Raw genomic sequence first — 18,223 nt, 5'->3', positions numbered from 1 at the left:
CGTCTGGACCTGACAGCTACATTTGGTTAAATGGAGGAGCACAACAATGATCATTTTCCCCCACCAGACCAAAGCTCTGGAGGTGGTCTAGTAAAATAAAACTCACTTGGAATTCCCCTGTGGAGCCATGCCAAATGGGAATTATTCATCATGTCAAAGGATCATAGAATTTTACAATACAGAAGGAGGCCATTCAACCCATCATGTCTGTACCAGCTCCTGAAAAAGCTAGCCAGCTAGTCCCATTCTTCTGCCCTATCTCCTTAACCCAGGACAATAACACTTTCAAGGAGGTATCCAGCTCTCTTGTGAAGCCTCCTATAGAATCTTCCTCCATCACTCTCCCAGACAGTGCATTCCAAATCTTAACAACTCTGAATAAAGACATTTCTCCTCATCTCGCTCCTAGCTCTCTTGCTGAAATCTTGAAATTGTGACCTCTTGTGACTGACATACTAACTGACAAACCCTTCTTTACCCTGTCAAAATTGCTCATAATTTTGAACATCTCAATAAGGACACCTCTTAACTGTTCCTGCTCTAAGGAGAATAAACCCGATCTCTCTAATTTTTCCTCATATCAGTAAACCTTGGGTTTCCCCTTGCCATAAGCTTTTGTCCTAATCCCTCCTAGCTTCTATTGCACATCCCTTACTCAATCCACTTTGTTGGCTCAAATCAATCTCGAAGATTCCTTAGCCAACCTCCAGCATCCCCCATCAACCCCCAGCACCTACACATTGTGCACTTAATGGATTTGGCCATTTTCGAGCAGGAGGTGAGAAGCCCCATGCAAATGAAGCTTGAGAGCTAATATCTCCCACACCCTGTGCTGTGGAAGGTCACAGCTCTCGCCTTCACCTTATCTTCAGCAAACACCATCCTACCCAGAGACAAAATCGTCCCCAACAAGGAGATATTTAAAGTATATTTTGAGGACACATTTCGGTGGAACATTTGAATGTATGTCATAAGTTATCTATCTCTTCCCCAAATATACAGAGTGTCCCAGTGGTAAAGTCTTTTGCGTCTGACATGCAGATTCAACGGACAGTGCAGGGACTTTGTCATATAATCTAGTCAGTACCACGACCCTTGCTTTTCCTGATATGTATTAATGATCTGAATCTTGGTGTACAGGGGCTAATTTCAAAGTCTGCATGAAACTTGGAAGCATTGTAAACTCTGAAGATGACAGTGTGGAACTTCAAAAGAACATAGACAAGCTGTTGGAGTGTATGGGTAGGTTGTAGATGAAGTTTGATGCAGAGAAATATGAGGCGTTGCACTTTGGTATGAAGAATGTTAAAGGAAAATATAAAATAGGGGATACAATTCTAAAGATGGTGCAGGTGTAGAGGAGCACATATGCACAGACCACTGAAAGTGGCAGGACAAGTGGAGAGAGCAGTTATTAAAATATACAGTCTATTCATAGCTTTTCCAATAGGGCATAGAGTAAGGAGGTGATATTGAATTTGCATACAACTTGTTAGACCTCAGCTGGAGTACTGTGTGCAGTTGTGGGCGTGATACTATAGGGAAGATGTGAGCACGGTGGCGAGAGTCTGAAGTGATTTATAAGAATGGTTCCAGGGAAGAGAAAGTCCTGTTATGGGAATAGATTGAAGAAGGTGGGACAATGTCCTTGGAAAAGAAAAGGCTAACAGGAAGTTGATGATGGTTTTCAAAGTCATGAGCAGGCTGGATAGAGTAGATAGGGAAATGCTGTTCCTGCTGGTAAAAGCAAAAAGAACAATAGGGCATTGATTTCAACTATGTGCAAAAGAAGCAAGGATGTGGGATGATGCTTCTTTTTAACAAGGTTATGTTGTCCTTGGCATTTTTTCAGAGAGGTTGTCAAAGCAGCAATTCCGAAAAGTCTAGGTTTGAAGGGTTTCAGGGCTAATTTGATTATCGCTAGCAGATACTGCCTCAGAAAAAGGCTTTCAAGTTTAAGAAAAAAAAGCACTTGTGCAATGAAAGGGGAGTGACCAATTTTCCCAACTCAACTTTTCTCTGTTTGGACTTGATTTGATTTTATTTTAAGCAGTCTGGCTGTTCACTGAAAGCAGTCGGTCAGTTTGAGACTGCTGATCCAAGAAACAACTCCATGGAGGAAGGTGTTCCATGCTGAATCCCTCTGCCATCCCTCCCACTCCTGTGAGACCCAATGTTTGATTTTACCTTTTTACGCCTAGAAGTGTTTATGGAGATTGTTGCAGGAATTTGGAACAGCATCATTTAGATGGGTTAATCTGTTAGGTTTTGCGAAAGGCTCAGTTATTCTATATTCTGTTCTCTTTTGTTTGTGTTTCATTCGGTAATCTTGCAAATAAATTTTGTTTTGCTTAAAACTAAGTGGTTAGCCCAGTTACATCACTCCGGGAGTATTGACTTTCCACCTGCGTAAAACAACTAGCAAGGTTAGGGTCCAGGCTAATTTCTTGAAATGTTTTGAGAGGGTCTGGTCTGGTCCATAACAGATGATACAAGAAAACTTGTACCCACTCAGTGAGTGGGTAGGGTATGGAATGCACTGCCTGGAAGGGTGGTGGAGGCAGATTTAATTGAGCATTCAAGAGGTCATTGGATGATTATTTGTATAGAAATAGCATGCAAGGGTAAGGGGAAATAGCAGAGAATCAGCACTGGGAAATGATACTCATTTATAGAGTGAAAGCTGGCATGATGGGCCAAATGGCCTTCTTCTGTTCCATAACAGTTCTTTGAGTCTGTGAACCTAAGTTGCCATTCCATTGCACTGCCAAGGGAATGTTGGTGTCGTTGGCTCAGTTGCCATTTGTTGTCCAGCCCTGATTGTCTTGCGAAGTTGCTGGTGAGCGATGTGTGGCGCGGGTAGAGCCACAGCACTGTTTGGGACAGAATTACAGCACTGGACCAAACACAGAAACTGCTAGAAAGGCTCAGCAGGTCTGGCAGCATTGGTGAATAGAAATCAGAGTTAACGTTGCGGGTCGACTGACCCTTCCTCAGAACAGGGAGACAGTGAGGTCTGCAGATACTGCAGCTCAGAATTGAGAGTGTGTTGCCAGAAAGGCACAGCTGGTCAGGCAGCATCTGAGGAGCACACCGCATGACCTGCTGTGCTTTGCCAGCAACACACTCTTAACCCTTTCTCATAACAGTTCTGAGGAAGGGTCACTCAACCTGAAACATTAACTCTGATTTTTCTCCACAAATGCTGCCAAACCTGTTGAGCTTTTCCAGCATTTTCTGTTTTTTGGTTTTGAGAGAGAAAAATAGTTGGACAGACAAAGGGCTGGGTAAAGATCAGTCTGGGGGAAGGAATAGTGTTAATGGTGATTATTAGTGATTACCAATGGGTAGTGTGTGATAGTAGATGATAGTAGACGATAAGGCCTGTTGTGTAGGGGCAGGGAAAGCTTGGGGAAAGGTACTCAAGCCCTAAGATTATCCAACTAAACAGTAAGTCCAGAAGGTGTAAGGATCCCATGCAGAAAATGAGATGCTGTTCTTCCAGCCCTTGCTGAGCTGCACTGAAGCAAGCCCGAACATATGTTGGCCTGGGAATGCAATGGTATGTTGAAATGGCAAGCATCTGGAAGTGCAGGGTCATTTTTGTGCACAAAATGTAGGTGTTCTGCGAAGCAGTCACCTAGTCTGCGCCTCATCTCCCCAGTGTATTGGAGGTGACATTGTGAGCAGCGAATGCAGTTGACTAAGTTGTGGGAAGTTCAGGTAAAGCATTGTTTCATCTGGAAGGTACGTTTGTGCCCTTGGATACTGAGGAGGGAGGAAGTAAGTGGGGGGGAAGGTATTTAAACCTTCTGGATTACTGTGGAAGGTGCCATGAGGCTGTGGGGAAGCGTTGGGATAGAGGGAGGTCTGGACCAGGTTGTTCCAGAGGAAAACATCCTTGTGGAAGGTTGACAAAGGAGGGAGGGCAGGGAAGTATGTGTCTGATGTTGGCATCTCACTGGATGTGTTGGAAATGGCAACTAATATTCCTCTGGATGTGGATGCTGGTGGGATGGTAGAGGAGGACGAGGGGAACTCTTTCACTGTTGTGGGAGGGAAGAGAGGGTGTCAGAAAGAGGCTATTCAGCCCATAATGTCCACATCAGTTCTCCACATGAGCAATTGACATAATGCCACTCCTCCCGCCTTCTCTCTGTAACCCCACACATCCCTCCTTTGCAGATAACACACTAATTCCCATTTGAAAGACTTGTTTGAACTGAAATTTCTCCCTCGCCTCTACCCCCTATTCTTGCACTGTTATGATTGCAGGATGAAGTTTGTTTGGTTAGATTCTGAGTGGTCCTTATGACACAATGAGAATCAGTTTATAGGTGTTGGAGACCACTGGCATGAAGAACGCATGTTAAAGCAATAAATGGTTCCTAGCTAGTGATTATGTGAGGAATGGTAGCTCAGAGCAGATCGATTTCTGTGACTCCCCCATATGCACATTTGCTATTCACCGTTATTAGTCAGTTGTTCCTCAGACAGCCTCCTCAGGATCTCAGTCTGAGCCTCAGTCAGACTCCGTAACTGGCAGAGTTCTTGGGCCAGCTCAGTGTACGCCAGAACCAGATTTTCCCTGAAAGAAGAAATTGAAGAAAAGTCAGGTGAAGGTCAGTTGAGGATCAGACTAGGCCTGTGTTGCAGTTAAGGCTCAGTTAGTTATTAATGAATCAGGAAAGTTGGGAGTTCAAGACTCATTCCAGGACTTAAGTGCAATGGTTAAGACAGACTTATTGATGGAGTGCTGTCATCTCAGAGATGCTGAGTTCTGGATGAAACATGTAACAAGACCTTGGCTGCAAAAGATCCTATGGTACCTTCCACAAGAAGAATGAGGGAGCTCCCCTGGCTGATATGTACCTGATAAGCAACTCCACAAACCCAGAATATCTGATTATTATTGCATTGCCGCTATTGGGACTGCACCGAGTGTAAATTAACCATCAAGTTTCCTATATTGTTGTTGTGTCGCCATAATCTTACCAGACCATAGGGACTTCCCTCATTAGAGAGAAGCAATTGGTGATGATTTAACCTGAGGGCCACCAGACCTCAGGTGAGGGAAGAGGTTGAGAAGGAGAGTCCTTCATGGTAACCTCAAACCAATGATGGGAATTGAACCCATGTTTCTGGCATCACACTGCTCTGTAAACCAATAACCCAGCCAACTGAGCTAAACCAATTGCCTTCTGATATTATAACCATCATTAAACTTCAAAAGTATTTCATTGGCAGCAACAAGCTTTGGGATGTCCAGTGCCCATGAAAGATTCTATATGAATGGAAGTCTTTCCCTCAACGTCAAAGAGCTAATGATTTAGGGAAAGGAAAGAGAATTGCGAATAAATATGCTCAGATAAAGTGGCTGCCATTTAATCAGTTAAAGAGTCAGCAAATGGGAATGAGACTGATGAAAACTACCTGTCAGTCTTGACTGCTGTCTGCAGAAAGGCTGGTAGATTCTGAAAGCCTTATTTGTACTGTTTTAGACAAAATTCTACTTTGCCATTTCCACACAATCTGTGTTTCTTTAGCTCTCTCTTCCGAGGTCTTTTGTTTCATGACATGTTTGTTTTTTGATGTCTCCCACTTTCTGCCTTATTCTAGATCCTTCTTTTTATCCCTCTTCCCCTTTCAACAGCATATAACCTTATGTATTATAGCATAGATCCTAGACCAGACAGACAGCATATCCTTAAAACAGTTTAATCATGTGATATTCAGTATAAAAATATCTAATTCACCTCCGATCATGTACAATCAGAGCCATACAGCATGGAAACAGGCCCTTCAGCCTAACTCAGCCATGCCAACCAGTTTTCCAAAACTATATAAGTCCCGTTGAATGAATGAATGATTTTATTGTCACATGTATTTTACAGTAAGAATACAATACAGTGAAAAGCTTTTATTTATCACCACGATTCAACACCATTTTGAATAATTTAAGAATAAGGGAAAAAAATGTATTTGCCTACATTTGGCCCATATCCTTCTAAACCTTTTCAAACCATGTTTTTGTCCAATGTCACAGCAGTATAAAAGTAACCTGTTTGCATCTGCTGCACCTTTTAATACATAGTCAGTAAGTATCAAACCTAGACTGTGTATGAGATTTCAACTGTGTAATTAGTTAATAAACTTCAAGATATCTATCTCAATAACAACCAGTATTTGTGGTTTATGCTACAAGGATGAACATATAGAGAACACACAGACCATAACATACTGACAGTGATGCTGCACTCAAAAACCACATCAAAACCCATCTCATTTCTCTCCCTTCAGTTTGGATGAAAACATTTTGATGCAAAAATATTAGACCTGTCTCTCTCTTTCTACAGACATTGTCAGGTTCAGTGAGTATTTCCAGCACTTCCATTTTTATTTCAGATTTCAATTTTGCTTTTTGTCTCAAAGATATTTAACAGTTTTCCTACTGAAGCCTAATTTGTAGAAATCCTCAGGTGGAAACATGCAAATTTTGCTTCGCAGAACTTTTCAGCAAGTCCTGCCTCTGCAGAAACAAAGCAGTGATTGGATCCTGTATGTTTGGCATCACTGAGACAAATAGTTACACAAGCAGTAATAAAACTGGGTTATGGGGAGAAATATGGCAGAATTGCCCTGTAGGGAAGGAAATCTGCCATCTTCATACAGTCTGACCTACGTGTGATACCAGACCCACAGTAATGTAGTTGACTCTTAACTGCCCTCTGGGCAATGTGAATGGGTAATAAATACTGGTTTAGCAATGGTGCCCACATCCTGTGAATGAATAAAACAAAAATCAAAAAATTGCACAACAACTCCAACCATCTAAATTTTGGGAGCAATTGCTGCATTTTTAAACTAAATTCCAGGTGCTAAGGCAAAATTCATGCTGGGAATTGACATATCGTCAATGAAAAATGACCTCATTAACTGCAAATTTTGTCTTATTAATATGCAGCTGCCTTTCCTTGCACCTGCTACAAGCAAACTAGTCGCTGAGAATTCTCCATGTGGATGTCAGAGTGGGTAAAGCTTACCCTGAGAGGAGCCTCATTTTGGTCCATGCAACAGCATCCCAGACACAATCGTGGGCACCAAATATACATAACTCTCATCCATAGAGATTAGCATCTGATAAATTGCCAAACCCTTAAGAATCACATGGCACCTTTGTGATCCACTTGCAGGAGGCTTAGGAAGCAGCAAACTACAATATAGGGTGAATCCACAACTGACACTGAAAGCCTGCTGCAAGAACTTTGTGTGTCAGGTCAGACACCCAGATCACAGATTGGACCAAGTTGCATCTCAGGGCACCTTCCTTGCTCGTAACATTTGCCTAATTTGGATCTGACTTGCATGCTCACAGCCTTGCTCAGCCTTGCCACGCCACACTGTGCCAATTAGCACACCCACACAAACAGGCAGCTTTGCAGGCCTCAGTTTAGCGGGTATATATCTTGTTGCATGCCAACCTCACACCTGTCCTATGGACCAATAGCACATGCACTCGGGGCAGACATATCTCAAAGTCTTAGGGGAGTAGCCCCCACTGATATCCACGGGTGCACTCACAGTCATTCCGCTAGTCATGAGCAGCCTCTGATAAGAGTCCCGAGGTTTAGCCACGGCCATAAATCCAATCAAGAGCTGCACCTCTGCAGTCCAGGGAATGGGGCAAGGGCAGTCTAGTGGAACCATAGCGGACAGTCCAGGGAGTGGCGGGGGTAGCCATCACTCAGGCATCAGGTCAATTCTCAACCAGGGCTGTCTGGTTGGATCACCCAAAGGGTTGGTCAGGATCAGTCCATTGGATCCATCCAGAGAAACTATGCGAATGGGTGGTTGGGTAGGGGGAGTTGATTGGTCAAGGGCAGGGGGTTGCTGCCGTGTGAAAAAGATTCAGGAATCATTCTATGGGGGCTGGGGTTAGGGGTGGGGAGCTGAAGGGTGGAGTGGGGTGGGGGGGGGGGCAAGGGTGATGAAAATTATGAAGGAGGAGGCAACTGTATTTGGTGAAACTGATAGCCAAAAAATACCAAGGTTCAGCCTCACATCTGATAATGCTGCTCTGATAAAAGTAGTGGAACTTTGTCAATAAAATGTAATTACTTCGTCAATAAAGAATATTCATCTGTGTAACACCTTTCATGACCTCACAATGTCCCAAAGCATTTTATAACCAATGAAGCACTTTTGAAATGCGGTCATGGTCACACTTCAGGAAACATAGCGATCAACGTGCGAATAGCAAGTCCCACAAACCTGATAACAAACAGATAATCTGTTTTGGTGACATTGGTTGAGGGATAAATGTCAGCCGGGATACAAGGGAGAACTAACCTGCACTTTTTGAAGTAATGTCAGGAGATCTTTTACGCCTACCTGAGAGGGCAGACGGAGCCTTCAGTTGAACATGCCATCTGACTGTGCAGCTCTCCCTTCTTACTGGACTGGTAGTAACAGCCTAGATGTTGGAGCAATGCCTGGAGTACAAAACCATAACCATCCAACTCAAAAGGCAGAAGGGTCACCATTTTGGTAAAGACTTGTACTTCAATAATAAGGTGCCAGAATTTCACAACTTCAGTCAGAAGCCTGTGCTACATTATCTCAGATTACTGGAGGGAGTGCTACAAAACATCAGTGGAACCCTGAGTGGGAGGTGAACACGAAACAGCATTTCCGTTCTGGACTGTCATTGAGTGACTTCATCTGGGAGATCTTTCTTTCTTTATTTTTGCATGGCATGGCAAAGCCAGCACTTGTTGCCCATCCCTAATTTCACTTGAGCTGAGTGGTTTGCTGGAGTATTTCTGAAAGCAATTAGGAATCAACCGCACCTCTGAGTCTGAAGGCAGATGTAAACCATGGCACATTTTCTTCCGTAAAGGATAACAGCAAAGCAGATGGATTTTTCTGCCAATTGATGGTCGTTTTACAGTCACCGTTACTGAGACTAGTTTTCAATTCTAGATTTTTATTAATTGCATTGAATTGTTGTAGCAGGATTTGAACCCATTCCCTCCTTCGTGAAATTACCTTGGTACGTGGGAGGAACAAATGATTTAAACTCAGCTGTGACATCCTCCTGTCAAGAGATTGAAGTTTAAGTGGAGTTGAAGGTTTTCAGACCAGGCATGATCTCATTGAATGGCATTTTCAATGAGCTAAAAGGCCTTTTTCTACTCCCACAGCCTATGATCATTTGGTCGATGGTTTGAGTACACTCCATAACTAGTGGAATGCCACAGGAATTACAGCTGGGGCCACAATTCAGAGAATCATAGAATCCCTACAGTACAGAAGCAGGCCATTCAGCCCATCAAGCCCATGCGACCCTCTGAAGAGCAGCCCACCCAGACCCACCCCCATACCCTTACCCTGACACCCTGCATTTTCACCTAGCCTGCACACCCCTGGACACTATGAGCAACTTAGCATAGCCAGTCAATCTAACCTGCACATTTTTGGACAGTGGAAGGAAACCTGTGAAAACACGGGGAGAATGGGTCTAGAGTGTGGAGCTAGAAAACACAGTCGGTCAGGCCATAATTGAGGAGCAGGAGAATCGACATTCTGAGGGGAGAAGGTGCAAACTCCGCATAGACAGTCGCCCGAGGCTGCAGTCAAACCTGGGACCCTGGCGCTGTGAGGCAGCCGTACTAACCACTGAGCCACTGTGCCACCCATTTATTTGCAGTATATTAATGACGTGCATGACAAAGTGAATGTATTAGTGCCAAGCTTGCAGATGACACTAAAATGGAATAGAGGCAAGTAGTGTTGAGTCTACAGAGAGATATACAGTCATAGAGTCATAGAGATGTATAGCATGGAAATAGACCCTTTGGTCCAACTCATCCATGCTGACCAGATATCCCAACCCAATCTAGTCCCATTTGCCAGTACTTGGCCCATATCCCACTAAACTCTTCCTACTCATATACCCATCCAGATGCTTTTAAATGTTATAATTGTACCAGCCTCCACCACTTCCTCTGGCAGCTCATTGTATACACGCACCACTCTCTGCATGAAAAAGTTGCCCTTTAGGACTCTTTTAAATTTTTCCCCTCTCACCCTAAATCTATGCCCTATAATTATGGAGTTCCTCACCCCAGGAAAAGATCTTGTCTATTTATCCTATCCATGATTTTATAAACCTCTATAAGGGCACCCCTCAGTCTTCGATACTCCAGGGAAAAGAACCACAGCCTATTCAACCTCTTCCTATAGCTCAAATCCTCCAACCTGGCAACATCCTTGTAAATCTGAACCCTTTCAAGTGTCATATTAGGAGGGAGTCCAGAATTGCACACAATATTCCAAAGGTGGCCTACCAGTGACCTGTACAGCCGTAACATGACCTCCCAACTATAGACAGGTTGAGTGGACAAAACTCAGCAGATGGAATATAATATCAGAACACGTTAGGTTATATACTTTGGCAGGACCAGTAGAGATGCTGAATATTACTTTAATGGTGAAAGACTGCAAAAAGTTGCAGTACAGTGGAATTTGCAGGTCTTCAAAAAACTAGTGTGGAAGTTCAACAGGTAATAGGGAAGGCAATTGAAATGCTGGTCTTTTTATTCAAAGGCAATGGAGTATAAAAATAGCAAAATCTTGCTAAAACTATACAAGACATTAGTCAGACCACAATTAGAATGTGTGCACTGTTTTGGTCCCCTTATATAAGGAAACATAAACTGGCACTGGAGGCATAAAAGAGAAGGTTCCCTAGTCAATCACAGGGATGGAGGAATTTTCTTATAAGGAGAGATTGAAAAGGTTAGGTTTGTACTCATTGGAGTTTCAAAGAATGAGAGGTGACCTTATTGAAACATATAATATTCTTAAGGGACACGATATGGTCGGTGTGGAGAGATTGTTTCCCCTTCTGCGGTGGAATAGTACAAGACAGCTCAATGTCATAATAAGGGATAAAGACAGGTGAGGTGCAATTTCGTCTCTCAGAGGGGAGCAAATCTGTAGAATCAGATTTCACAGAGGATTGTAGAGGTTGGGTCATTAAGTGCATTCAAAGCTAAGATAGACAGATTTTTTAAATCAGTAATCAAGTAGTTATGGTGAAGAGGCAGGAAAGTAAAGTTGAGAATTATCAGCTTAGTCATGATCTCAATGAATGGTGGAGCAGTCTTGATGGGCTGAATGGCCATCTAATGGAAACTGGTAGATAGGGTGGAAACTCATATTGTGTCAATGTCAAATACACTGGTCACTGGTCTGGTAAACCAGAAACCCAGTCTAGGATATTTTTCTAATCAATCTCTTATTACACATCTCTGGAACAGATTGGACCTGAACTCTAGACTCAGAGACAGGGACACTACCACTGCTTCATAAGAACCCCTTAGAACCCCAGATTAATGGTCTGTGGATACAGGTTCAATCCAGTAGCAGCAAATTAAACCAAACTAATTAATAAATCTGCAATTTGAAGCTAAACTCAGTGACTGCAACCATGAAACCTATCATTGACTGCTTTATATAAAAAAAAATTTGGTTCATTTCTGTCCTTATCTGCTCTGGCTTATATCTGACTCACAGCCATGTGGCTGACCCTTGTCTGACCAGCAACTCAGTTACATAAATTCACAACAGAAAAATGGGTTTCAGATGTACATGTACCAGATGGACTGCAGGGTTTCAAAAAGGCAACACACTTTCTTGAGGGAAATACTTGCACATCCCAGGGTGCCAATCCCCTCTTAAAAGAAAATTAAAATGAAATGGAAACATACCCAATCAGGGTAGGAAGAGGAAACTAAAGAAAAAAATATAAAAATGTGTGGGGAAGTTTATAAGAAATTTGAATCCATTTCCTATTCTGCTACCAATAAGGTGGAGCAGGTGACATTTGTTCAGCTGACTCACCAAGCAAACAGCCCACAGATTATTTTTATTTCAACTGCAGTCTCTTTTTTTTTGATCTCTGTCACTGTCATTTCCAATAATAATGAAAAGTTATTATAATAAAACCAGGTAACGTATTAACTTAGAATTTCAGAATCACAGAATGGTTACGGTGCAGACCGAGGCCATTCAGCCCATCATTCTGCACACTTTAACCTAATGGCAGTTTCCTGCCTTTTCCCCCACAATTCTGCACATAGTTTCTGTTTAAATAATCATCCAGTGCCCTTGTGGATGCCTCAGTTGAACCTGCCTATAAAATGTTTAATCACACCAAATTGATAAAGAAATTTTGTGGGGATTATGCAAATGTCCTTGTCAGAAAGTTTTATCTATTCAATGTTCTAATTCCTCTGGTGGACAAATGGTGGGTAATGGAAGTAATGAGGCTATCATGTAAATGTTTAATATGCTCAGATTTGTCTCAACTGATTTAATGAATTAATAAACTAAGATAAATGAGTTGACATCTCTAATCTAAATAACAGAGGCAATTGTTATGAGAGGGATATCTATTTGTATCACTGGTAGTAATTTCCATTTTTTTTCTGATGTAGGGTTAGAAATTGCAGGCAAAGCACCTGGGTGATCATTTATCACCCGCTCGCTATTTTAAGGTAGCTTCAAATGTTAGAGCCTGCGCCAGAATTGCACAGACGGGGATTTGGTGTCAGACATGTTAAATGTTCGTACAAGAGCGTCCGTGTTGGTAATTTCAACGCTGTAATGAAATGTTTTGATGCCAACTCTTTCAATGTGTTGAGTATTTTGGCAAACAGCTCTGACATGTTTGCCAAACGCTTTGAAATAAAGAATTTGTGTTCCTATCGCACCTTCTCAGAAAGCTTTGCTACCAATGGAATAGTTCTGAAATATTGCCACCTCTACAATGTAGGAAAATGAAGCAGCCATTTTGTGCACAGTAAGCTCCCACACACAGTAATTGGAAAAATTAACCTGCTTCAGTCATGTTGGTTGAGAGATAAATGTTGTGCAGGGCACTGCAGAGAGTGCCCTTGCCCTTCTAACTGGTGCCAAGGAACCTTTACCATCCACTGAGAGACCAGACAGAACTTTAATTAACATCAGCAAATATACAGCTCTCCTCATTACCCGCCATTCAATCGCTCCAATGGAGTGTTGAGTGAGATGTTGCACTCAGGACACCAGAGTGGGGCTTTGTTAATACAAAAGAGAAGAGGTGACACCGAGTCACATATAATTATGTACTTTTGAACAGCAGTGGTTATGAAGCTAAAGGTTGTGGTCATTTTGCACACAGCAAGATCTCAGAAACAAAAATGATTAAGGTGAGTGGCGAGATGGACTTTTGCTGCAGTCACCGAAAGTGAAAAGTTGTGCGGGATAATGAAAAAATGCTGCCTTTTGGGAATATTTAAGGTGCACGTGAGCTACAGAGAGGACTGCAGTTCAGCAAAAGGCAGTATATTAACACTACAGTGCAGTGCCAGTTCAGTTATGAGTTCAAACTTGTATAATTGGCCTTGAAATATCAAAGGTTTTTGAACTGAGTCAAGAAACCATACAAAGAAATGTGAAAACCCAAGTTATTGAAAAGTAATTTAAGAACAAGTAATTTGAAGTGATATGCTACTATGACATGCTGTTTAAAATGTTGATGGCTTTAATATTATTCTTCAAATCGCCCTTCCTGATGAAGGGCTTATACCTGAAACATCGATTCTCCTGCTCCTCAGATGCTGCCTGACTGGCTGTGCTTTCCAGCACCACACTCTTTGATTCTGATCTCCAGTATCTACAGTCCTAACTTTTTCCTCTTCAAATATTCTCTTGATTAAGGCAATTGATTATCGTTGCACACCATTTCTCCCAATATCCACCGTGGGCGGCACAGTGGGCCTTGTGGGCGGCACGGTGGCAGTGGGTGGCACGGTGGCAGTGGGCGGCACGGTGGCACAGTGGTTAGCACTGCTGCCTCACAGTGCCAGAGACCCGGGTTCAATTCCCTCCTCAGGCGACTGACTTTGTGGAGTTTGCACGTTCTCCCCGTGTCTGCGTGGGTTTCCTCTGGGTGCTCCGGTTTCCTCCCACAAACCGAAGATGTGTAGGTTAGGTGCATTGGCCATGATAAATTGCCCGTAGTGTTAGGTAAGGGGTAAATGTAGGGGTATGGGTGGGTTGCGCTTCGGCGGGGCAGTGTGGACTTGTTGGGCCGAAAGGCCTGTTTCCACACTGTAAGTAGTCTAATCTAATCTGTAAATAATCTAATCTATCCAGTTCTCATCAACACAGTAGCAAACTGGTATCATCGTGGCCTAGCAATCCAGAGGCCTGAACCAATAACTTCAATTGAGGAAGATCAATTCACTTAGTTAACAGAGACAGGACTGGATTAGTATCCAGAACACCAGCCTAATGTTCTAGGAGCATGGATACAATTCCCACCATGGTAGATCGTGAACTTCGTTTCCAACAGGAATTTAGAGTAACCAGCCAGCCTAACGCGACAGGAAGAATAGGAAGGGAGGCAAGAGAGGAGGAAGAGTGGCATTTTTGATAAGGGATAGCATTACAACTGTACTGAGGCAAGATATTCCTGGAAATACATCCAGGGAAGTTATTTGGGTGAATCTGAGAAATAAGAAAGGGATGATCACCTGATTGGGATTGTATTATAGACCCCCTAATAGTCAGAGGGAAATTGAGAAACAAACTTGTAAGGAGATCTCAGCTATTTGTAAGAATAATAGGTTGGTTATGGTAGGGGATTTCAACTTTCCAAACATAGACTGGGACTGCCATAGTGTTAAGGGTTTGGATGGAGAGGAATCTGTTAAGTGTGTATAAGAAAATTTTCTGATTCAGTATGCGAATATACTTACTTGAGAAGGTGCAAAACTTGATCTACTCTTGGGAAATAAGCCAGGGCAGGTGACTGAAGTATCAGTGGGGGAGCACTTTGGGGCCAATGACCATAATTCTATTAGAATTAACATAGTGATGGAAAAAGATAGACCAGATCTAAAAGTTGAAGCTCTAAATTGGAGAAAGGCCAATTTTGATGGTATTAGGCAAGAACGTTCAAAAGCTGATTGGGGGCAGATGTTTGCAGGTAAAGGGACGGCTGGAAAATGGGAAGCCTTCAGAAATGAGATGAGAGTCCAGAGAAAGTATATTCCTGTTAGGGTGAAAGGAAAGGCTGATAGGTATAGGTAGAGGAAATTGAGGGCTTGATTAAGAAAAAGAAGGAAGCATATGTCAGGTATAGACAGGATAGATCGAGTGAATCCTTAGAAGAGTATAAAGGCAGTAGGAGTATAGTTAAGAGGGAAATCAGGAGGGCAAAAAAGGGACATGAGATAGCTTTGGCAAATAGAGTTAAGGAGAATCCAAAGGGTTTTTACAAATACATTAAGGACAAAAGGGCAACCAGGGAGAGAATAGGGCCCCTCAAAGATCAGCAAGGCGGCCTTTGTGGGGAGCCGCAAAAAATGGGGGAGATACTAAACAAATATTTTGCATCAGTATTTACTGTAGAAAAGGATATGCAAGATATAGAATGTAGGGAAATAAATGGTGAATCTTGAAAAATGTCCATATTACAGAGGAGGAAGTGCTGGATGTCTTTAAATGCATAAAAGTGGATAAATCCCCAGGACCTGATCAGGTGTACCCTAGAACTCTGTGGTAAGCTAGAGAGGTGATGGCTGGGCCTCTTGCTGTGTTATTTGTGTCATCGATAGTCACAGGTGAGGTGCAGGAAGACTGGAGGTTGACAAACGTGGTGCCACTGTTTAAGAAGGTTGGTAAGGACAAGCCAGGGAACTATAGACCGGTGAGCCTGACGTCGGTAGTGGGCAAGTTGTTGGAGGGAGTCCTGAGGGCAGGATGTACATGCATTTAGTAAGGCAAGAACTGATTAGGGATAGTCAACATGGTTTGTGCGTGGGAAATCATGTCTCACAAACTTGATTGAGTTTTTTGAAGAAGTAACAAAGAGAATTGATGAGGGCAGCGCAGTAGGTGTGATCTATGTGGACTTCAGTAAGGCATTCGACAAGGTTCCCCATGGGAGACTGGTTAGCAAGGTTGGATCACATGGAATACAGGGAGAACTAGTCATTTGGATACAGAACTGACTCAAAGGTAGAAGACAGAGGGTGGTGGTGGAGGGTTGTTTTTCAGACTGGAGGCCTGTGACTAGTGGAGTGCCACAAGGATCGGTGCTGGGTCCTCTACTTTTTGTCATTTACATAAATGATTTGGTTGCTAGCATAAGAGGTACAGTTAGTAAGTTTGTAGATGACACCAAAATTGGAGGTGTAGTGGACAGTGAAGAAGGTTACCTCAGACTACAACAGGATCTTGATCATAGGGGCCAATGGGCTGAGAAGTGCCAGATGGAGTTTAATTCAGATAAATGCGAAGTGCTGCATTTTGGGAAAGCAAATCTTAGCAGGACTTATACGCTTAATGGTAAGCTCTTCAGGGGTGTTGCTGAACAAAGAGACCTTGGAGTGTAGGTTCATAGCACCTTGAAAGTGGAGTTGCAGGTAGATAGGATAGTGAAGAAGGCATTTGGTATGCTTTCCTTTATTGGTCAGAGTATTGAGTACAGGAGTTGGGAGGTCATGTTGCGGCTGTACAGGACATTGGTTAGGCCACTGTTGGAATATTGCATGCAATTCTGGTCTCCTTCCTATCTGAAAGATGATAGTGAAACTTGAAAGGGTTCAGAAAATAATTACAAGGATGTTGCCAGGGTTGGAGAATTTGAGCCATAGGGAGAGGCTGAACAGACTGGGGCTGTTTTCCCTGGAGCGTCGGAGGCTGAGGGGTGGCCTTATAGAGATTTACAAAATTATGAGGGGCATGGATAGGATAAATAGACAAAGTATTTTCCCTCGGGTTGGGGAGTCCAGAACTAGAGGGCATAGGTTTAGGGTGAGAGGGAAAAGATATCAAAGATACCTAAGGGGCAACTTTTTCACACAGAGTGGTACGTGTATGGAATGAGCTGCCAGAGGAAGTGGTGGAGGCTAGTACAATTGCAACATTTAAAAGGCATCCAGATGGGTATATGAATAGGAAGGGTTTAGAGGGATATAGGCCGAGTGCTGGCAGGTGGGACTAGATTGGGTTGGGATATCTGGTCGGCATGGATGGGTTGGACAGAAGGGTCTGTTTCCATGCTGTACATCTCTTTGACTCTATGACTTTATAATGGCAACCAATCGTCACAAAAATTATGCTCACTGGAGAAAGAAATCCTTACCTGGTCTGGCCTACATGTGACTCTCATAGTCATGGAGTTGATTCACTGCTGCATGTGGAGAATGGTCAACATTGGCCTATCCAGTAATGCCCACATCCCTTGAACAAATGAGAGAGAAAATTTGCTGTCCTTATCTGGTCTGGTCTGTAGTTAATGGTTAACTGTCCTCTGAAATGGTCTAGCATTAGGGAGAAGGTGTACCACCATTTACTTCTTAATAGAAATGGGATGAGCAATAATTGGACCTGGATTTGTTCCTTGCCAGTGGATTTAACAGCATTAACCGAGAGCCAGCTTCACGAAGGCAAATTGGAAGTCCCATATGTAACTACACAGAGTGCCTGGGGGATAATAGGGGAAATACAAAAACCGTACAGTGTGGAAACAGGCCCTTTGGCCCAACAAGTCCACACTGACCCTCCAAAGAGTAACCCAACCAGACGCATTCTCTACCCTCTTATCTTATATTTACCCCTGATTACTGCACGTAACCTGCACATGCCTGAACACTATGGGCAATTTAACACAACCAAGTCATCTAACCTGCACATCATTGGATTGTGGGAGGAAACCGGAGCACCCAGAGGAAACACATGCAGACACAGGGAGAATGTGCAAACTCCACACAGACAGTCGCCCGAGGATGGAGTTGAACCTGGTCACTGGCGCTGTGAGGCAGCAGTGCTAACCACTGAGTCACTGTGGTCACCGTGGTCTTTAGCATCCATAAGATCTGCTGTGTGTTCATAAGCTGTTTTTCAAAAGGTGAGAATGAGCAAATATGTGAGTTTAATGCAGTTTAGCAGACCGCTATAAGGTGTGGAAACTTCCCTGATGAGGAGCCTGTCAATCAAACAGAATTCACTTAAAATAGTTGGATTAATCCACAGGTTAACCACCATCCCAACCCTTGGATAAAGACTATGAAGGTCCCTATGTCATTATGTGAGCGAAGCTGTAATATGACTAGAAGTACTTAGGCAGTGATTTAGTGGATTTACAGTAAGAACTGTACACAAC

At 43.0% G+C, this 18,223-nt stretch overlaps 1 protein-coding gene across 3 annotated transcripts in view; it reads right to left on the bottom strand.

Moving 5' to 3' along the window:
• The window catches only part of tbkbp1 (TBK1 binding protein 1), a 145,144-nt gene that overhangs the window by 15,423 nt on the left and 111,498 nt on the right, over positions 1-18,223 (bottom strand). For all 3 annotated transcript variants that reach the window (XM_043674871.2, XM_043674869.2, XM_043674872.2), the window contains one exon: positions 4,470-4,588. In XM_043674871.2, the coding sequence (XP_043530806.1) occupies positions 4,470-4,588 (119 nt within the window). The remainder of the gene's footprint in view (positions 1-4,469; positions 4,589-18,223) is intronic.

The sequence above is a fragment of the Chiloscyllium plagiosum genome, unplaced genomic scaffold (genome assembly GCF_037043375.1).
Source record: "Chiloscyllium plagiosum isolate Xiang-an unplaced genomic scaffold, Cpla_swu_hap1 HiC_scaffold_32, whole genome shotgun sequence".
In the NCBI taxonomy this organism is placed as follows: domain Eukaryota; kingdom Metazoa; phylum Chordata; class Chondrichthyes; order Orectolobiformes; family Hemiscylliidae; genus Chiloscyllium; species Chiloscyllium plagiosum.
Note: the sequence above shows the minus strand (reverse complement) of the source record. Positions and strands in the feature narration are given on the sequence as shown.